Source organism: Cyprinodon variegatus, unplaced genomic scaffold (genome assembly GCF_000732505.1).
Source record: "Cyprinodon variegatus isolate N-32 unplaced genomic scaffold, C_variegatus-1.0 Scaffold1148, whole genome shotgun sequence".
Taxonomy (NCBI): domain Eukaryota; kingdom Metazoa; phylum Chordata; class Actinopteri; order Cyprinodontiformes; family Cyprinodontidae; genus Cyprinodon; species Cyprinodon variegatus.
Genome location: NW_015151601.1, coordinates 76,922 through 93,516, shown reverse-complemented (window position 1 = coordinate 93,516; position 16,595 = coordinate 76,922). Strand labels below are relative to the sequence as shown.

At 36.8% G+C, this 16,595-nt stretch overlaps 3 protein-coding genes across 5 annotated transcripts in view; 1 reads left to right on the top strand and 2 right to left on the bottom strand.

Moving 5' to 3' along the window:
- LOC107101759 (collagen alpha-1(XXVIII) chain-like) overlaps nt 1–1,879 on the top strand; it is a 24,628-nt gene extending 22,749 nt beyond the window's left edge. Inside the window, exon 34 of the mRNA XM_015400802.1 lies at nt 580–1,879. Within this exon, the coding sequence (XP_015256288.1) occupies nt 580–807 (228 nt within the window). The 3' untranslated portion in view covers nt 808–1,879. The remainder of the gene's footprint in view (nt 1–579) is intronic.
- Nucleotides 1,880–2,894: 1,015 nt separating this feature from the next.
- Nucleotides 2,895–12,879, bottom strand: LOC107101757. 2 transcript variants are annotated; one of them, XM_015400800.1, is made up of 12 exons: nt 12,251–12,879; nt 10,902–11,044; nt 10,645–10,820; nt 9,556–9,716; nt 9,207–9,347; nt 8,641–8,762; nt 7,763–7,931; nt 6,335–6,480; nt 6,049–6,173; nt 5,834–5,960; nt 4,975–5,108; nt 2,895–3,385 (listed from the first exon to the last, which is right to left on the bottom strand). In XM_015400800.1, exons 1-12 carry the CDS (start codon nt 12,688–12,690, stop codon nt 3,260–3,262), a joined length of 2,010 nt encoding a protein of 669 aa, XP_015256286.1. In that variant the 5' UTR covers nt 12,691–12,879; the 3' UTR covers nt 2,895–3,259. The 2 variants fall into 2 exon arrangements, with proteins under 2 accessions (XP_015256286.1, XP_015256285.1); XM_015400799.1 differs by lacking the exon at nt 2,895–3,385 and having other exon boundaries at nt 4,825–5,108.
- Nucleotides 12,880–15,062: 2,183 nt separating this feature from the next.
- The window catches only part of LOC107101763 (septin-7), a 22,449-nt gene continuing 20,916 nt past the window's right edge, over nt 15,063–16,595 (bottom strand). For both annotated transcript variants that reach the window (XM_015400808.1, XM_015400809.1), the window contains one exon: nt 15,063–16,214. In XM_015400808.1, coding sequence (XP_015256294.1) covers nt 16,175–16,214 — 40 coding nt within the window. In that variant the 3' untranslated portion in view covers nt 15,063–16,174. The remainder of the gene's footprint in view (nt 16,215–16,595) is intronic.

The window sequence follows — 16,595 nt, the reverse complement described above, 5'->3', positions numbered from 1 at the left end:
TAAAATTTTGGTGTCGATCATTCGATTTCATCCTGGACACTACAGAAAATGGGCTAAAAGTGTTAAAAACCGGAATTTTCCTTTAAGACTTTTAAAATAAAGATTAATTCATCACTTTGACACACCTGCTGTTTCATAGCATCAGTAGATTACTCGAATTTATGGTGAAAAAATAGGTACATCACAGTGCATATTCAGTATAAAATCTATAAATCATGTAATATAACATATTATACAAATCCATCACAACAAAATTATTGTGTTAATGGTGCCTAATAATACTGAAGTCAGATATTAAGTATATTACACACACACACTATCTGATGTTGTGCCAAGCATGCTAAATTGATGATGCAAATGTAATATACATGTATTGATTACATTGTTATCGTAATTACATTACATTATAGGAATTTATATGGTGCAACTCCTTAAGAGTGGGGAGTACCAAGATGTCGACAGGTGACTTCAGTTTTTCAGCAATTTGGTGGGGGGAAAAAAGATCAGTGGGTGTACTTCATTAATAAAACCAAGATTTTACTTTGTTTTAGTTTTTTTAAGAGACTTCTTTTTTTACAGCCAGGATTTCCAGAATCCCATTTCAACGGTGAGTTGGTCCTTTCACAGGGACCGGAAACAGGCTGCAATCAGTCCCTGGATCCAGGCCCATGTCGGGACTACATCGCAAAGTGGTACTATGATGCCAAGTCAAACTCCTGCGCCCAGTTCTGGTTTGGAGGCTGTCAAGGAAACCAAAACCGCTTTGATTCTGAGCAGAAATGTAGAGAGACTTGTGAAAAGTTTTAATTCTCTTAGCAATAACAAAATATATGTTATTAAGTAAAGCTAGTAAAACATTGGTCTAACTTAACATGTGACTGCTCCATAAAATGTACCACTATATGTTTTAGTGCTTTCATCTCTCTTTTAGTACCCGTTACTATTTGTGTTGTTAAATGAACTGATTGTAATCGCCAGTGGATATAATCACATTTACCATTAATAATAAATGTCTCTTTTATACTTTTGACAGGAAAGGTTGGTGTATTGTGTGAATTGGAATTTAGCTCAGGAAAGGAGGGATCTGACATAACTACAGCCCCCCCTGTTGGTGGATTTACACAAACAGAAGCTAAATAGGAAAAATGGCTTCCAAAAATACAAGAAAGCAAAAATCAAATGTTTGTAGAAATTGTCTCGGCCTTATTGTTTGTCCCGATTATACAATGTAAGCTGAATTTTACTTTGTTAGCACAACAGCAGAGTTAACTTCAGCTGGAACTTAAAACAGGTAATATATTTCTCTTCAGTTTAGAGGAAATGTGGTGTTTTAAATGGTTACTGGTTCAGTCAGCAAGCTATTTTTGTTTTAAAAACACCTGGGACCAATCTTAGTTTCCCACAGAGGATTTACTCTTGCTTGTTATATAACTGAACACCAACAGCAGGCCTAAACATAACAACTGAGTAATAAACATAAGGATTTTTCTCTTGCTGCCTTAATAAGAAGCGTAGTTGAAACTTTTTCATAGTTGTAAAGAATTTCATTTGGCTTTATGTAGGGATGCAATTCAAATATATCTATTTGCCCTGCTGACACAGTAGCTTGATGTCTTTATTATTTTTTTTATTGAAAAAGGTAACTCTTATTAGAATGGAAAATGTTAACCAGAGCAGAAAAAGCAAACCTGCTGGGTAAATAATTGACCAGATTTTCTGGAGGCTCGTGTGAGAAAACTCAAGGCCTCCTATGTGAGAAATAAACAAAAAGAAGAGAGAAAAACACTCTTAATCTGCTTCTCTTTTCTGAAACTTATCTACCTGTCTGTATGTCTACATTTATATATATTCTTTTTAATTTGTTAAAAAATTGTCTGACGGAGAGGTGTTTTATAATTTACTAATATTTTACTTTTACTGTTTGAATAAAGATTCATCCAAAAGTTTATAAAATTAACGGGTTTTATTTAGATATCAAACTATAGGATATTTAAACATATGTAGTGACAGAAAAATATTTATTATAAGAGGTCCCCATTCTTTTGAATATGTAAATGTCAGATCCTTCAGCATCTGAAGGGTAATTAAAAGCTATCCTGTTTGATTCACTATATCAACAGCTGTTCTATGCATATGATTATCCTATGCTTAACATCTGAAAATTTAATTTCAAGTGATTCAATATGTAGCAGCATCAGTTTATTAAGTTGTGTTGGATCTATACAGAGCCTGTACTGACACAAGATATTTAGCTACTTCCCACAATATATATATATCCTTCCCACAATATATATATATATATATATATATATATATATATATATATATATATATATATGTTTATTGACAAAACAATAAAATAATTTGCCAACCTTTCCCCAAAATTTGGAAAGTATTTTTTCTTTTATTAAACAAATATACGAAAACTGTTTTTGTTCTGAGTCTACAGTGATTTATAGATCCCATTCCATAAATAAAATTATCATTTGTTTTACCCAACTGTTGCATGGGTAGTTTATATTGAAAAAATCCCACAGAAATGTCTGCTTTAAGAAAAAAAAAATTCCGATCTTTATCAAACTGTTACCATACATGACTATCAAGCTTTTATTTGGATCATCATGGTTTTTTAATTTCCAAATCCTTTTGGATAAATCCTTCTCCTGTACATCTGTATCACAGTGGAGTGGTTCAATAAAACATTTTTATTATTTGACATGTGATTGTTCTGTTTAATAACAAGCGAGTTTAAACATTCAGGAACATTTCTGCACATCTATGGACCCTGGATACCGGGTCAAAATAAACTACTTTTACAGTTTGATTAAAACAAAACTATTTGGACTCAATTATGAAAATAATGATAAAAAGAATCAGCAGAAAAGGAATCAGATTTTAATCTGAAACACACCAGCATGATGAATCGGTTTGAAAAACACCATCTTTGCCCAAAAGTTTTAAATTAAACATAATTATGGAAAAGAGGATGTCCTCAATACAGCTTTCCCTTGAGACACAAAGCAGATTCATGAAGAGCCCACTAACATATAAAGGCTCTTTTTTGGTGAATCTGAAGTAAAGATCTGGAAATAGCACCTTACTACTTTAGTCAGAGATTTTTTTATTTTTTTTTTTAAGGACTAGGATAGCAGGGTAAAGGAAAGACAAAAAAAAGGTAAAAAAGAGATTTATTCAGTGATTGCACATTCTTAGTTACAGTTAATCAAAATTAAGAAAAATAAAAATTTTCCAAGTAAAATCATTTGTAAAAGATGAGAAAAGACGACATGATGATATATCCAGGCTGCTGAGATGGATTTGGATCCTGTCCATTAAACAAGCCAAAATAGACAACCGTGTTGGATTCAAAGTCGCTCATGTTCACCTGAAAAAAGAAAGAAAGAAAGAGGCAAAAAGAGAAAGAAAAGAATTAGCAACAGAATATTTGCTTTTGGGTGCCGTTCAAGATCTCACACATACAAACCCTTACAGCCAATGCCACAACTGAAATACAGATAAGATGCTAATCAGCAACACTATACGGTTAATGAATGACTGATTATTTTGTAAAAGCAGACATTGGTTCAAATATATATATATTTTTTTTAACAAACAGATAGTACTTATAAATCGAAAGTGAATTTTTATTCATCTTTATGGTTAAGGAACGCATCATCACTTTACCACACTGATATGATAACATATAATTACTAAATGTGGTATAAAATCCACCCGACATCTTTGATCAAACCCTTGAAGGAGACGTTAGTGTCTTTGAAAAAACCACTGAGAGCCTAAGAGTGCTTTCACTGAGGATCATCAGGAATTAATGTAATTACATGAAGAGCCTCTAGAGGTCCCCGTCTCTCTTCATTGTAATTAGGGACTCCTTATATTTAATAGTTTCATCAAACATCAATTTTTTTTCAAGATTGTAGAAAGAAGATTGTAAAAAGTCATTTTATAAATGACTTTATGACTCCCTCCTTCTACTGTGGAGGATGTTGTCCCAATCTCATTTACAGTATTACTTTATTTCGTTGCGATTATAGATACCGATTCCTGAACGACGTTCTATATTCTACCACCTCATTGCAATCCGGTGAATTTTGACGTTTAACAGAACTTTTATTATCTTTACAGAATTTCCTGCAGTAGATTTGGTGTCAACTCTCCAGTAAACCAACTAGTTTGGACTGGTTTTCATTTAGACTATGTGTGTAGCTCATCAAATGAAAATTATTTTTGTCCAGAACTGCTTAAACTGCTGTTCATGTAAGAGTTTTTGGGGAAGTGCATTTGGCCCTGGTTTCCATATAGATGATGGTTCTGCTGGAAGAATAGCCTAAGAAATTGGGTGGCATCATTTTAAGCCATTGACTCAATGCTGTACTGGACAGCTGTGCTACTTGGTGCTCTGAAGTGCTATGAGGGCATATGAGTCCAACGGCATCAGGTTTTCAACACCTGCTTAATTAATGCAGTGTCAGGTGTGGAAGTGAATGTCTTCAGTAGTTATTTATTGAAAGGAGATGTTGTCTTGTGATAGAAGGGTGATCAATGTATTACAGGACAAACCAAACAGATTGATCCTAGGTGAAACTGCATGTGATCAAATCTGCACCTAAATAGACACCAGTTCTGATACTGTACAAATATAACTCATCTCCTCAACTTCAGGGCCGACGAGCTCTGCATATGTTTAGTTTGGTTTCTTCAAATATGCTGCTGGGGTTATGGACACAATCTCTTTGGTCCCAAAAGTCTTCTTGTGTGTTTTGTTGTAAGTTTAGGGGAGGCTTTCTCCTGCCAGCCACACTAACAAGGGGCCAACAATGCTTACCTATTAGACAAAAAAGGAGGGTCTAAAGTAGCTTTGTAACCAAAAGAGATATTAGTGGTAAAACTGCCCCCGACCAAGAGGTCTTCATGACATCTACCGTTTATTATTACATGCTGTAAAAATGAGAAAACCTGTTTAGAAACGTCGATCCTCAAGGGGTCGACCTGCAGCCCATCACACCAGCCTCCTCGCCCATAAAGCCAGGTGCCGTGCTCATTTGGTACGGCGCCCTCCTTTACCCTCAATGTGCAGCCGAGGGCTGTTCCTGTTGATCCAGATGTAAAAATAGAAAACGTATTAAAAAAAAAAAAAACAACTAGTGCATTGGATCAAATTGAAAGGTATTAGGGTGAATTAAATCTGGCTGACTGTTATCTTTATTTTGTTTCAAAGATGGAAGATACTTTAAATCAAATTAATTAGTTAAATAAGACTAGATTACTACAAAAAGTATCTTTAGATTTGGTTTAGAAAACATCCTTTTGGGCTTTCCTCATACTTAAAAAAAATCGTTATCATGCTCATTATCATCATCCTTGTGATCATTATTATTCTCAACCTCACCATCCTCGTTGTCATCATCATCAACCTCGTTATCATCATCATCCTCAACCTCATGATACTCGTTATCGGCCTCCTTATCTTTCTCATCCTGATTATTATTATTAATAATATATATATAATAAACATATTTAAACTTTTAAACATTATAATTAGTTTAACAAATGAAGTAGATTTCTACCAATCTTTAGAAAGACTATGATGAAAATATCCCTAAATATTACCTGAAATGACTGTTTTGAATATTGGTTTTAACCTGCAAAGATTTTGAAACATAAAACAGGGATTTATAAGGAATTTTAGAATTCCTTAAAATACATTTGTTAGTTCAAAAGTCCCTGATATTTGCTAAAATAGTTTGCTTGTTGAATCACCAATAAAAAATTATCAAAATTATAATTTTGTTTAAAAAATGTGAGCGTTCCTCACCTGCGGAGTCAAATTTCTGACTGTTATTATAGATGGCGTTTATCAGGAAATGATGCGAGGTGACGCAGAATTCCCCACAGCCGTTCTCGTCGCTGCCGTGCCCAGTAATGACAGCAAACAGCTCCACCTGAAAGTGTCCACACAGCTGGTGAGATGCTCCTCAGACAGGAGGGAGAAGGATGTGACTATCTGTTGATATCAAAAGCATCCATTACCTTCTTCGTGGAGGAAGGGATGGCGAATTTCATCGGCTGGTATCTCTTATTGTAGTCTTTGTCGAAGGTTCCCCCGCTGTAAAGAGGCGTCACTTTGAAGGGACGAAGATTCTCTAAACCTTCACCTTTGACACAAAACAATTGTCTGCTTCAACAAACTGATGTCTAAAGACAACAAATACATGTTTCCATCATCCAGAAATACTTTTAGCTCAGGACCTGCATTTAAGGGTCTTTTTGTTTTGACCAGTTTCTGTTGGATATTAAATTTCTCCACAGGGTTTACCTGTCTGGTTGCGGGCACTAAATCGAAGGTTGAGGGATACAACCCAAGGCATGGCCCAGGGTACCGTCTTCATCGTAAAGGTGCATTTGTTGCTGTCCAGCAACGGGATGAGAGGGGACACATCTGTCAGCCAGTGTCCGGTCCCTCTGCCAAAACAACAAAAGAGACAAATTAGCCTTTTTTTATCCTTAAAAGTATGGCTTTAATTTGTATTAAGCTCCCATAGAAAAATACAATGTGTAGAACCAGTTAGGCTTATTTGCCATGTAGGAAACACAGAACTAACACTGGGGGCAGCATGGCTTTTTCAGCTGATCAGAGTAAAGAGCTGAGCAAGTCTCAGTGTCGCTACCAGAGCTTCACAGACTGAAGCTTTAGCCCATTTTTCTTGGAAATAAAGCTTAAGCTCAGTCACACTAGGTGAAAAGTGTCTTCAAATCAAATTCTTATGGCTTTTGTTTAACAATTAATTTGTTTTTGCCACTCCACCATACAGAGCCACAGGTACGGAGGGAACAAAAAACTGTTTTCCTGTCAACAGATTCTCACTTCTGTGGTTGTTGAGGATCTCTGCAGCTCATTCCAGGACATTCTCTCTGATTAATGCTCCTCCTCTCTGGTCTTTTTCATTCTCACATTAGGGAGTAAATAGCCCACTTTGAGCTTTTTAAGGCTTGTGAAGTTGTTTTATACCCAGAACAGGCTTTAAGTTTCTCCACACATTTCTCCAGAGCCTGTCCTCTGTGTCCCGTTGGTTCTCATGATCTTATTCATTCATATATGTTCTCCAACAACCCTAAAAGAACACTTAGATTCACATTAAACACAGCTTGACTCTGACAGCAAAAACTAATTGGAACAAAATGTCTCTAAGAGCAAAAGAATAGAAAAGAGGAATATTATGGAAAACATTTTAGTTTTTTTATTGATTAAAAATAATAAAAAAAACATCCACCTTCTCCTTTCATCTCCACAGTTATGCGCTGTTTTTGAGACGTTTTTGTAGAAATTATCATTAAAAGAGCCTCATTGACTCTATTTACCTCAAATGAGAAATCAATATAGAATACAGAGATGGACAGATAGGTGTTTAGAGTTTGTGCTTCCTAGAACCGATTTATTATTTCTTTAAATACATGAAAGTCTGAATAAAAATCGAAGAACTTCTGAAATATTTCAACAGAATTTTGACCCAAATTGTTCCCACTCTAATTTAATTCAGCAAAAAAAAAAAAAAAGAGTCAAAAGTGGATCCATCTGATTTTAGCTGTTAAAAGTTGCCAACAGCATGCAGAAAAAGAGCTGTTCTTCAAAGCATGTGTGGCATCTCAAAATGTCATTGCATTATGAGAAATGATATGCATTTATAAAACAGTGTGTTAATAAAAGAGGAGATGACAAGAAGCGGCAGCGTCTGTAAGCATTCACCTTCGGAACGCAGTGATCCACCGTCCCAGCTCTGTGTTGCAGTACTGACTCAGCTGATCGCAGCACACGTACAGCTGGACGGTGTGGTCCCACTGAGCACAGGATGAGTCCCTCTTACCAGGACATGACAGCGACGCATCCAGCTCCAGCATGTCAAAGTTCCCTAAATCTGCAGAAAAAAATAGCATAAATAGAAAATTAGCCAACCTCAATGTCTGACTCAACTGTTTTGTCTGTACAGAGCCTTAAGATTTTGTGTTGTGAATTGGCGCTATATGGATAAACTGAATTTAATGCAACATAACAGAAATCATCGCTGCTGAAATGGAAAAAGATAACATTTGATTAGATAGGTTACAAAAGCACTCTCTAGGGAAATACTACCTACTTCTTCCAGCCAAAGGAAAGGCAAGCTGGTAACCTCACAGGGTAGAAGCACAGTAGTACCGATTAGCATGAAAATAATAATTCATCTACTAATGCATCATAGCAGGTACGAGGATCTGAAAGGGGTCCTGATGAATGACTACAAAAAAAAATTAAGAGATAATCTTCAAAAAACTGAAAGAATTTTTGCCTTATCCATGGTTTTCATCGCATGGATACTTGAGAATTTGCAACATTAAATACAGGTTTAAAATGTTTGGAGCTATGGGTCAACATAAGGGCAGACAAAAAATGGGTGCTGAAATGACAGCGTTTTCTACAGAAAACATTCACCTCATTCTCCACTGTTCTTATGTGACCTAAAAAAAACCTTAATCTATTGGGAGAATTGAATTTAAATCATTTTACTCATGACCAGTCACACTATCTGATAGTTAAACAAACATCTAACAGTGGGTTTGGTATCTCATCAATAGAGCTGATTAGGTTACCTGATGGCAGATCGACTGTGGCAACAGCTCCTTTGTCTCCCTGCATTGTGACTTGGTCAAACACTGGGATTACTTTTGCAGGACTTTGGAGTTTGTTCTGCAGACCAGCAGAGAATTCAAACCTGGAGACAAAAGCAATAAAATAAAACTACGAGGCTTTTTTGGAGCTGATATAGACATGATCGACAATCAGGCAAGGTGGTGGCAGCATCATGCTATGGGGTTTCTTAGCTGCCAGTGGAACTGTGGGACTAACAAAACTGGGTAGCTCATGGCTGAGATCTGTAAACGGAGACAATGATCCAAGGGAAACATATTTTCAGCATCTGATTTTTTTTAAATAAATCTACTAATCCCTATAGGTTAGGATAGAATTTTTGTGTTATTCATGTAAAAATGGACAACAAAATATCCATAAAAGGAAAAATCTGACAATGCTCTAAGATTTTATCAAAAAAAAAAAAAAACACACACACACACAAAAAACAAAAACAAACAAAAAAAAAACAATGAAACATGATGCTGCTCAGTGATTTACAGATAAAGAGCCCTTCTCTCGTCCTCACCATTGGGCCTGCCAGTTAACGAAGCTAAATGATGGGTAGAGAAACCAGCCCATCTCAGCCAGCGCCCCCTGTTGGTCAATACCGATGAAGAAATTTGGGGAAGGGGTGGTCTGGAAGGAGATGTTCACTGCCTGTCCGGACCTACAAAACAGAACCACAAAATTAGAAAAAGAAAGTAAAGACAATTTTAAAAACAGTAGTAGCAGTTAAATAATAATAATAAAAAAAGTTTAAAATAAAAATTCTGTTCAAATTATGCCAGCTGGTTTAAATGACATGATGATGCTGCCTAAATCAGGCATAAGAAATATTGAACTTTAAAAAAGAGCAAATGAAGAAGTTGTCTTACAAGAGCGCCTGGGTGACCGAAACCTCCTGATGTACCATGGCAGCCGGGATACCAAGAGGAAAGTAACATTCATCTCCAGCACAGTTCATATCCTGGATGGGATTTCCAGGGAGCGAGTACACAAGGACGCCAGAGGCATTGGACTTAGCCATGCTGTGAACCTGGAGGACCAAATCAATCTATGACTTCATTCATCAATTCAACGTTAGTCACACAGTTATTAACAATTTCAGCTGAGAAAATTATAGAAATATTCTTTTTTATCTCCTTTCAAAGTGCATAAGTAAACCAATTTGGCTTAATTTCTTACAAAGGTACAAGTTGAAAAGGTAAGATTGAAGAACAAAATTTCCAATGAAGCTAAAAGTATTGAATGCTGAAGCTAAAAACTGGTTGTAAAACTAAAGCCACAGAAGATGAGGAATAAGGCAGAAACCTGTAAAGCTGCTGACCAAGACCACTAAAACCCGAGGTAAATAGAAGGGAATTAGAGGTAGTCTGAAAATTTGAAACAATAATTAATGTACCTTGGTAAATACAGATATCCCTTTAAGTCAATATTTAGTAATCATATTATAATTCATTGGGTTTCATCTTAAAAATATAGTGGAGGATATTCATTTTCTGAGTGGGTCATCAAAATAAGTGGTGCTACTAATTGTCAATCATTATGGTGATATGTTTACGTAAGGCTGTCCTACATGCTCGTCCCCATTTTCACTTACCGGTGGTGAGTCTGACATAGTGGAAAAATTGCAATTCTTCTTTTTGAAAGTAAGCTTGTATGAGCGATGCAAACAGCAACTTTTAAATAGAGCGTACACAAGGAGAAATAGGCTTGTGCATGCTCTCGCACGGTACAGGATTGTGCACATGCATTTTTTTTTTTTTTTTAAAGTGGAGAGGGCGAGTCTTTTCAAATATTTGCGAAAATCCTCCATTATACCATTCAGTGTTTCTTAAAGGCGACTTAACAACAGAACCAGTTAGCTCAATTAAGGCTAGCAAAACCTTATCATGCTGCAGTTAAATGTTTTATTAAAAATTTTGATATCAGCTGAGAAGCAACCTGTGCCCAGCCCATCAGACCTTTGTAAAGAAAGAACAGTTCCCTTCAGACACCCAGGCCACAGCGCCCCCTAACGACGGGGAGGGTTCACAGCCATCTCCAGCATCAGCCAGCTGATAGGTCTTTGTGCTCCAGCGTCCCATGAGCCAATCATACCTGGCATCCAGCCTCTTAATAATGATTGGCATTTTCCACCCTGCAGGAATTAGAAGAGGCGGCAATCAGGGACCTGCTCTAGAGAAGCCTGAGAACTAACAGGAAATCTGCGTCTTCTTACCGTCAGAGGTGAAAACAGCCTGGGAGAGGCCACAGTTGTGTCCCATGCAGCCCCAGTAGTAGAGAACATTGGGGATCCAGTTACCTAAAGCGAACACCGGCACTGGGGAGAAGTGCAGTCGGGTCAGAACCTCCTTCTTGGCACTGGTTTAAAGAGACGAGGGAAAGAAATCACAGTGAATATTTATTTATCAGTTTTTATTCAGCAGACAGTGAGAATGACATAAGAAGACTTGCATTAAAGCTGTTACCACATTAACTTGTTTCACATTTTGCTTCTTAACAAACACGATTTTGCAATTTCTTTAGGTTTAACAGGGTGCCAAATACCATTGACGAAATTTTGATTTCAGAAGTCGCGGTGGGGGGGTGGGGATGAAAGTATTTTTTAATATAACTTCAGCGTGTTTGAGCGTCCAATCACAGACCCGATTCAGTGACGCATCAGATGGACGATGGAAAAGATTTACACCCCAGATCTCAAAACCAATGGCAGAACTATTGGTAAGCAGAGATTGCAGTATGCAATTGTGGACTAGGACGTCTCTTTGCAGATATAATGGTGCGAAAAATTTGTTGTAAACCAACCTGATAATAGATCCGACTGACCGAATTTATACCCCAACATACGGCAGATTTCAACAGGATGGTGAGCTGTTTAAACATGACACCAATAGCAAAGGAGACAGTGGTACTTTTAATTACTATGTTAATAGTAATTAATACACTCATACAATATGTGGGCTTCATAGGGAGCTCACCCAGATAATGTTGCTTACGGGCATATTGTTGTGTCATTACGCCATTGGTCAAAACTGAAAGAATTGTATCCACTGTACCTTTTATTTAGAAAGCACAGATGTTTAAATATATGTGTCTATTGGTTAGCAAAGGCTGTAGGAAAGTATAGTTTATTTAGAAAGTATGGATCTTTTGCTCGTTAATTGTCCTGTTGGAACAGTGTAGATTGACCCTGAGGTTCTGGTGTATATTGTTGCCTGGCCACCCTTATTAACATTTTCTGGCTACGCCTCTGCGTCCATGCCAAATGTACACCAGACTTTTGAAATGAGTAATTATTTTAAAATCATGTTTCACCTTAAAAATGCTCCATTCCATCTCTGTTCATCTGCCTTATTATACAATTAAGTTAATTGAAGTTTGTGATATTAATTTACTGTATTTTTTTTTTAAACCTCAGCGATATCTTTAACAGTCAGGACAAGCAAGAGAAAAAAAAGTAACGTAGGAAAGTTTATTTTGAGCATTATTTTGCAGAATTTGTAGTAAAACTGAATCTGCAGCTGTTTTTTTTTCCATCCCCACCAGCAGAGGGTCCTCTCAGCTCACCTGTCCGCCGCGGCCCGGTGCAGCTGCTCCCGCATCCACAGAGCATCACTGACCGCTGAGTCGTCCAGCGACAGGAAGAGCACCTGTGTGCGACCTGGCAGACCTTCAACCAGACTCTTCAAAGAGGACTCAGAGCTCCAAAGGCTTTCCAGAAACCCGGACTTGTTGGTGAAGGCGTGAATGACCACAGACCCGTTCAGGGCATCTGCAGGCTCGTAGGAAAACTTCCCGTCCAAAGTGGGGACCTGGAAGGCAGGGGCCCGGTCACCAGGCTCCGGGCCAGCACTGGGTTGAGGACTGGCGCTACTAAATCCCCACTGGACCGGCTGGTGGTGAGAGGCATCGGTTAGGATCATCCGGCTCCTCGGTTTCCACTGAGCGTCAGTCACATGAGCGCTCACAACAAACAGGAACCAGAGCAGCGCAGACCGCAAAGCCATTTTTCCCACCGCCGCACGAGGACCACGAACTCACCACCAAGACCTAGTCCGAACCCTCATCACCGAGAAACCGAACCTGAGATTAATTCCTCTAAGACCAAAACAGACGTTTTTTAACTTCTCTTTTAAATTGGAGGCGGGGCAAGCCACTCACTATGGCTACCCTGCAGGGACAAAATACTGACGATAATGCAATCTCTGCTATTCAATTCCTTGTATTATCTTTAATTGATGGAACTGATTTAATGTAAGAAACCAGTGTCATGCTTGAACAACAAAGGGAATAGACAGACAGACAGACAGACAGACAGACAGGACTATTTATTAATTTTATGTGCCATTAAATCTTCAAAAGACTTTTTATTCATGTACACAACTTTGTCTTGTGGGTTTTTAAATTTAACAGAATAAATAACGCAAAACAAAGTAGGCTACAGTAAAATAATGAGGCAAAATGTATTTTTTCCACAAGGCCAGATAATGTTAATCTAATGTGCATCAACTCCATCATGATTTCCAATGAAAGAGATGTGAAGATTTAGGTACAGGCCAATAGAGTAATTGAAACAAGATGAACCAGCACTAAACAGATGCAAATGTAGAACCTTGTGACAGAATATTTAACAATTTCAGGCTGTGCGTAAAAGCATGCAAATATGTTTGCCTCTCTGTAGACCTACAACTATCCACATACAAACTGTGGATCACCTGAAAAAAAAAAAACACACTTTCAGTTAAGAACTGGATGGATATCACTGGAGCTTAAAAATCCAACAGGTGAGACATATCTTGTAATGTAAAAGGAGCCTTGAAAGTGAAGGTAATTATTTTGCAGATACCACAACATGAGTTTTTGGTAAATAACCTACCTAGTAACTGATGACACTCTGCCTACAGAAGCACTGTGAGTATCAGAATGAGGAACACAAAGGAAAAAAATTGTTTCAGTTTAAATTTAAATTTTGTTGTTGAAACACTTTATAGTACAGTATTTTATTGTTTAAGTTTTAACTCTTCACTATTATGTTATCCGTATACACTTTTCTAAGGTCCACATTTGTGTGACCATTTTTTTATGTTTTTGCTGATGTAAACAATATAATTTACCCATTGTGGGACAATAAAGGGATTTTCTTTTCTATTCTATTCTATACACATCACAAACAGTCAATCTTATAGGTACATACCAAAAAATATTAAAAAACAAACTGACCGGTTAAAAAATTAAACTTGTATTGATTTATTACCAGGTATATTTCCAGGGTTTACTTGTTTTATTTGATGTTTATGTCTTCCACTTGTACTAAAGAATAAATAAAAATAAGTCTAAGATAAAATATTTTATAAGCCCAATATAACAATTTTACTGACATGGCCAGCACAATCCATTAGTTGTTTAAGTAAAGCAGTCAATGATGACACCCTCCACAGTTTTGAATGAAACTAGCAGTTTGCTGAGCTCTACATCCAATCATATTAATGGAAAGTTGAAAGTCAAAAAATGCATCAGAATGCTGCAACAGGGAAACTTCATAACATGCTCTACAACTGTCTCACTGGACAGGCTATAAGAAAGGTCTTAACTGGGAAAAGCAAAAATAATACAGGACTTTCACTCAACAGTTCAAAGTTCAGATTGGAAATCAATTTAAAAGTGTCTAGGAATAGAGGAGAGGTTCAACATCCCAGTTCCTTAAAGTCCATAGTAAGGTTCAGCACTTAGCATGGTATTCTACTGTGTATGTCCAAAGCCACAATAGCTGTCTATTAGGATGTTTGGCACCTTTTATGCTTATTTTAGGCTCAATGTAAAGGTTGGTTTCATTTTACATGATCTATTAAAAAAAAATAGCAATACACACCTATAAGGCTCAACTTTCCAACCAACAAGCTAGACCAAAACCTGGGGGGGGGGGAAATCCATGTACTTCCATATAGAGCACAATGTAAAACCGTCTTGCAAACAGCTCAAGTCACAGATCACCTCCATGCCATGCAGCATTGATGCATGCTATGTTCCTATAACATGAACTACTTCAACCTACTTTCTAATAAGCCATTTATATCAATATCTAATTTTTTTTATTGGTCAGATGGTATATATTTTTCTAAAAGTTTGGGATATCATTAGCTGTATTAACTGTTATTATACAAGCTCACTTATACAAATTTAACTTAGAAATAAATTACAAAAATGTACTTTTTGTCGATAGTCACTCTACTCTTAGTGTTACTAAAACCATTTATAAAGATCAGAGCACCTAAAGTACAATGGTGACATCTTGTGATGGATCATAAAAAAACACCCCTAAAGCATTGCAGCTGTTTGGAAGGAGTTCCATATTTTCATAACAAATCATCACACTTGTAAATACCATCACATGTTTATTAAGTGACATTACAAATGAAAAATAAAATTAAAAATACAGATGGAGTACATAGCCAAAGCAAAGTGTGGTGTTGACTTCATTTTCCACTAATCCGTTTCCACAGTGACGCCAATTTTTCTTTTTAAAGCACCCACAGGACTTAAATGCGAAGTTGAACAGAAGACATTGCTGTCAGTCTGTGAGAATTTAATAAACATACAAAAGTTATAACTTCAGCTGGCTCGGTATATATATAAAAATAAACTAAAGTGAAATATAACACTTATAAATGATGGTCCAAGGCTAGAGGAAATAGCTAAACACAGAGGAAAAGGAACTTGTTACACTTCAGAAGAAAAGAACTTTAGCCATTTCTTAAAAGTCTATAAAAAAGGCCCAAGGTGCATGCTCTATTTTCTCTTGATCTCATGTTTTCCGTCTCGTTTTATTTAAGAGGCTAGCCAGGTCTGCGAGTCTCAATTAAAAACCCTGTCCTCTTTATTTTTTAGTTGTGAGATCAGATTATTTTTAAACACTGTTTCTTTCCTGTAAACATGAAATTCAACAGAAACTGATTGTTCACCTAACTTAAACACAATTCACAAGAATTTGTTTTTGCTCTCCATAAATCTGTACACACTGGTCATTTAAAAGCCACCTTGGAAAAAAAAAAAAAAAAGAAGAGCAGTAGCTGAGGATGGGGACAGTATTGAGTTATAACAACAACAATAATAACATCAATAATTAAAATGATTTGGGTTTGGCCTTGCTGAAAGGGAGTTATTTATTCTTGAAAAAGGTAAACCCAGTCCTTAATGATGGCCATGGGTCCTGGGGCAGTGGGAGGGGGCTCTGTGGATGCGGTTTTGGCTGTACACTCAGACCCCCTCTGGCCTTTCACTTAAGAAAAGAAAACCCAAACAAAACAAAAGAAAAAAAACCTGGTCCAAGTATGACCTCTAGTGGCTGGGAGCAGGTAGAGCACAGCAAAAAAAAAAAAAAAAAGAGGATGACGGTAGGACATGGGTGGTTTCAGAGCACCACATTCTGGTGGTCTGACCGGCAACATTGGCAAACAAAAGTAACTGGATCTGGGCTGGCCTTGCTGACTGTCTTTAGAAGATCTTTCCTTTCTTTTGCTTTTTCTCCAGAGTCCTGCGATACAGAAAACACACAAACAATAAAGCAATGCATATTTAAGAAAACTGAAAGCAGTTTATCAAATACCAGCACTAATATATCACCCTGGAGAAACGCATTGTTCAAAAGAGTAAGCATTTTGTTTTTTTGTCTCAGAGCTGCTTGGAACTTGGAGAGTTTGAGAGGGTCCCTGGAGAAAACATGGATGGATTTCTCTCCACTGTGATGTCTCAGTTAGTTACGATGCGACACTACAATGGAAATAAACTGTGCAATGTATAATGTCCAATTTACTATTTGATACCCTGTGAAATTACACATTTCTCTATATCCCAATGCAATAACTATATATATATATATATATATATATATATATATATATATATATATATATAT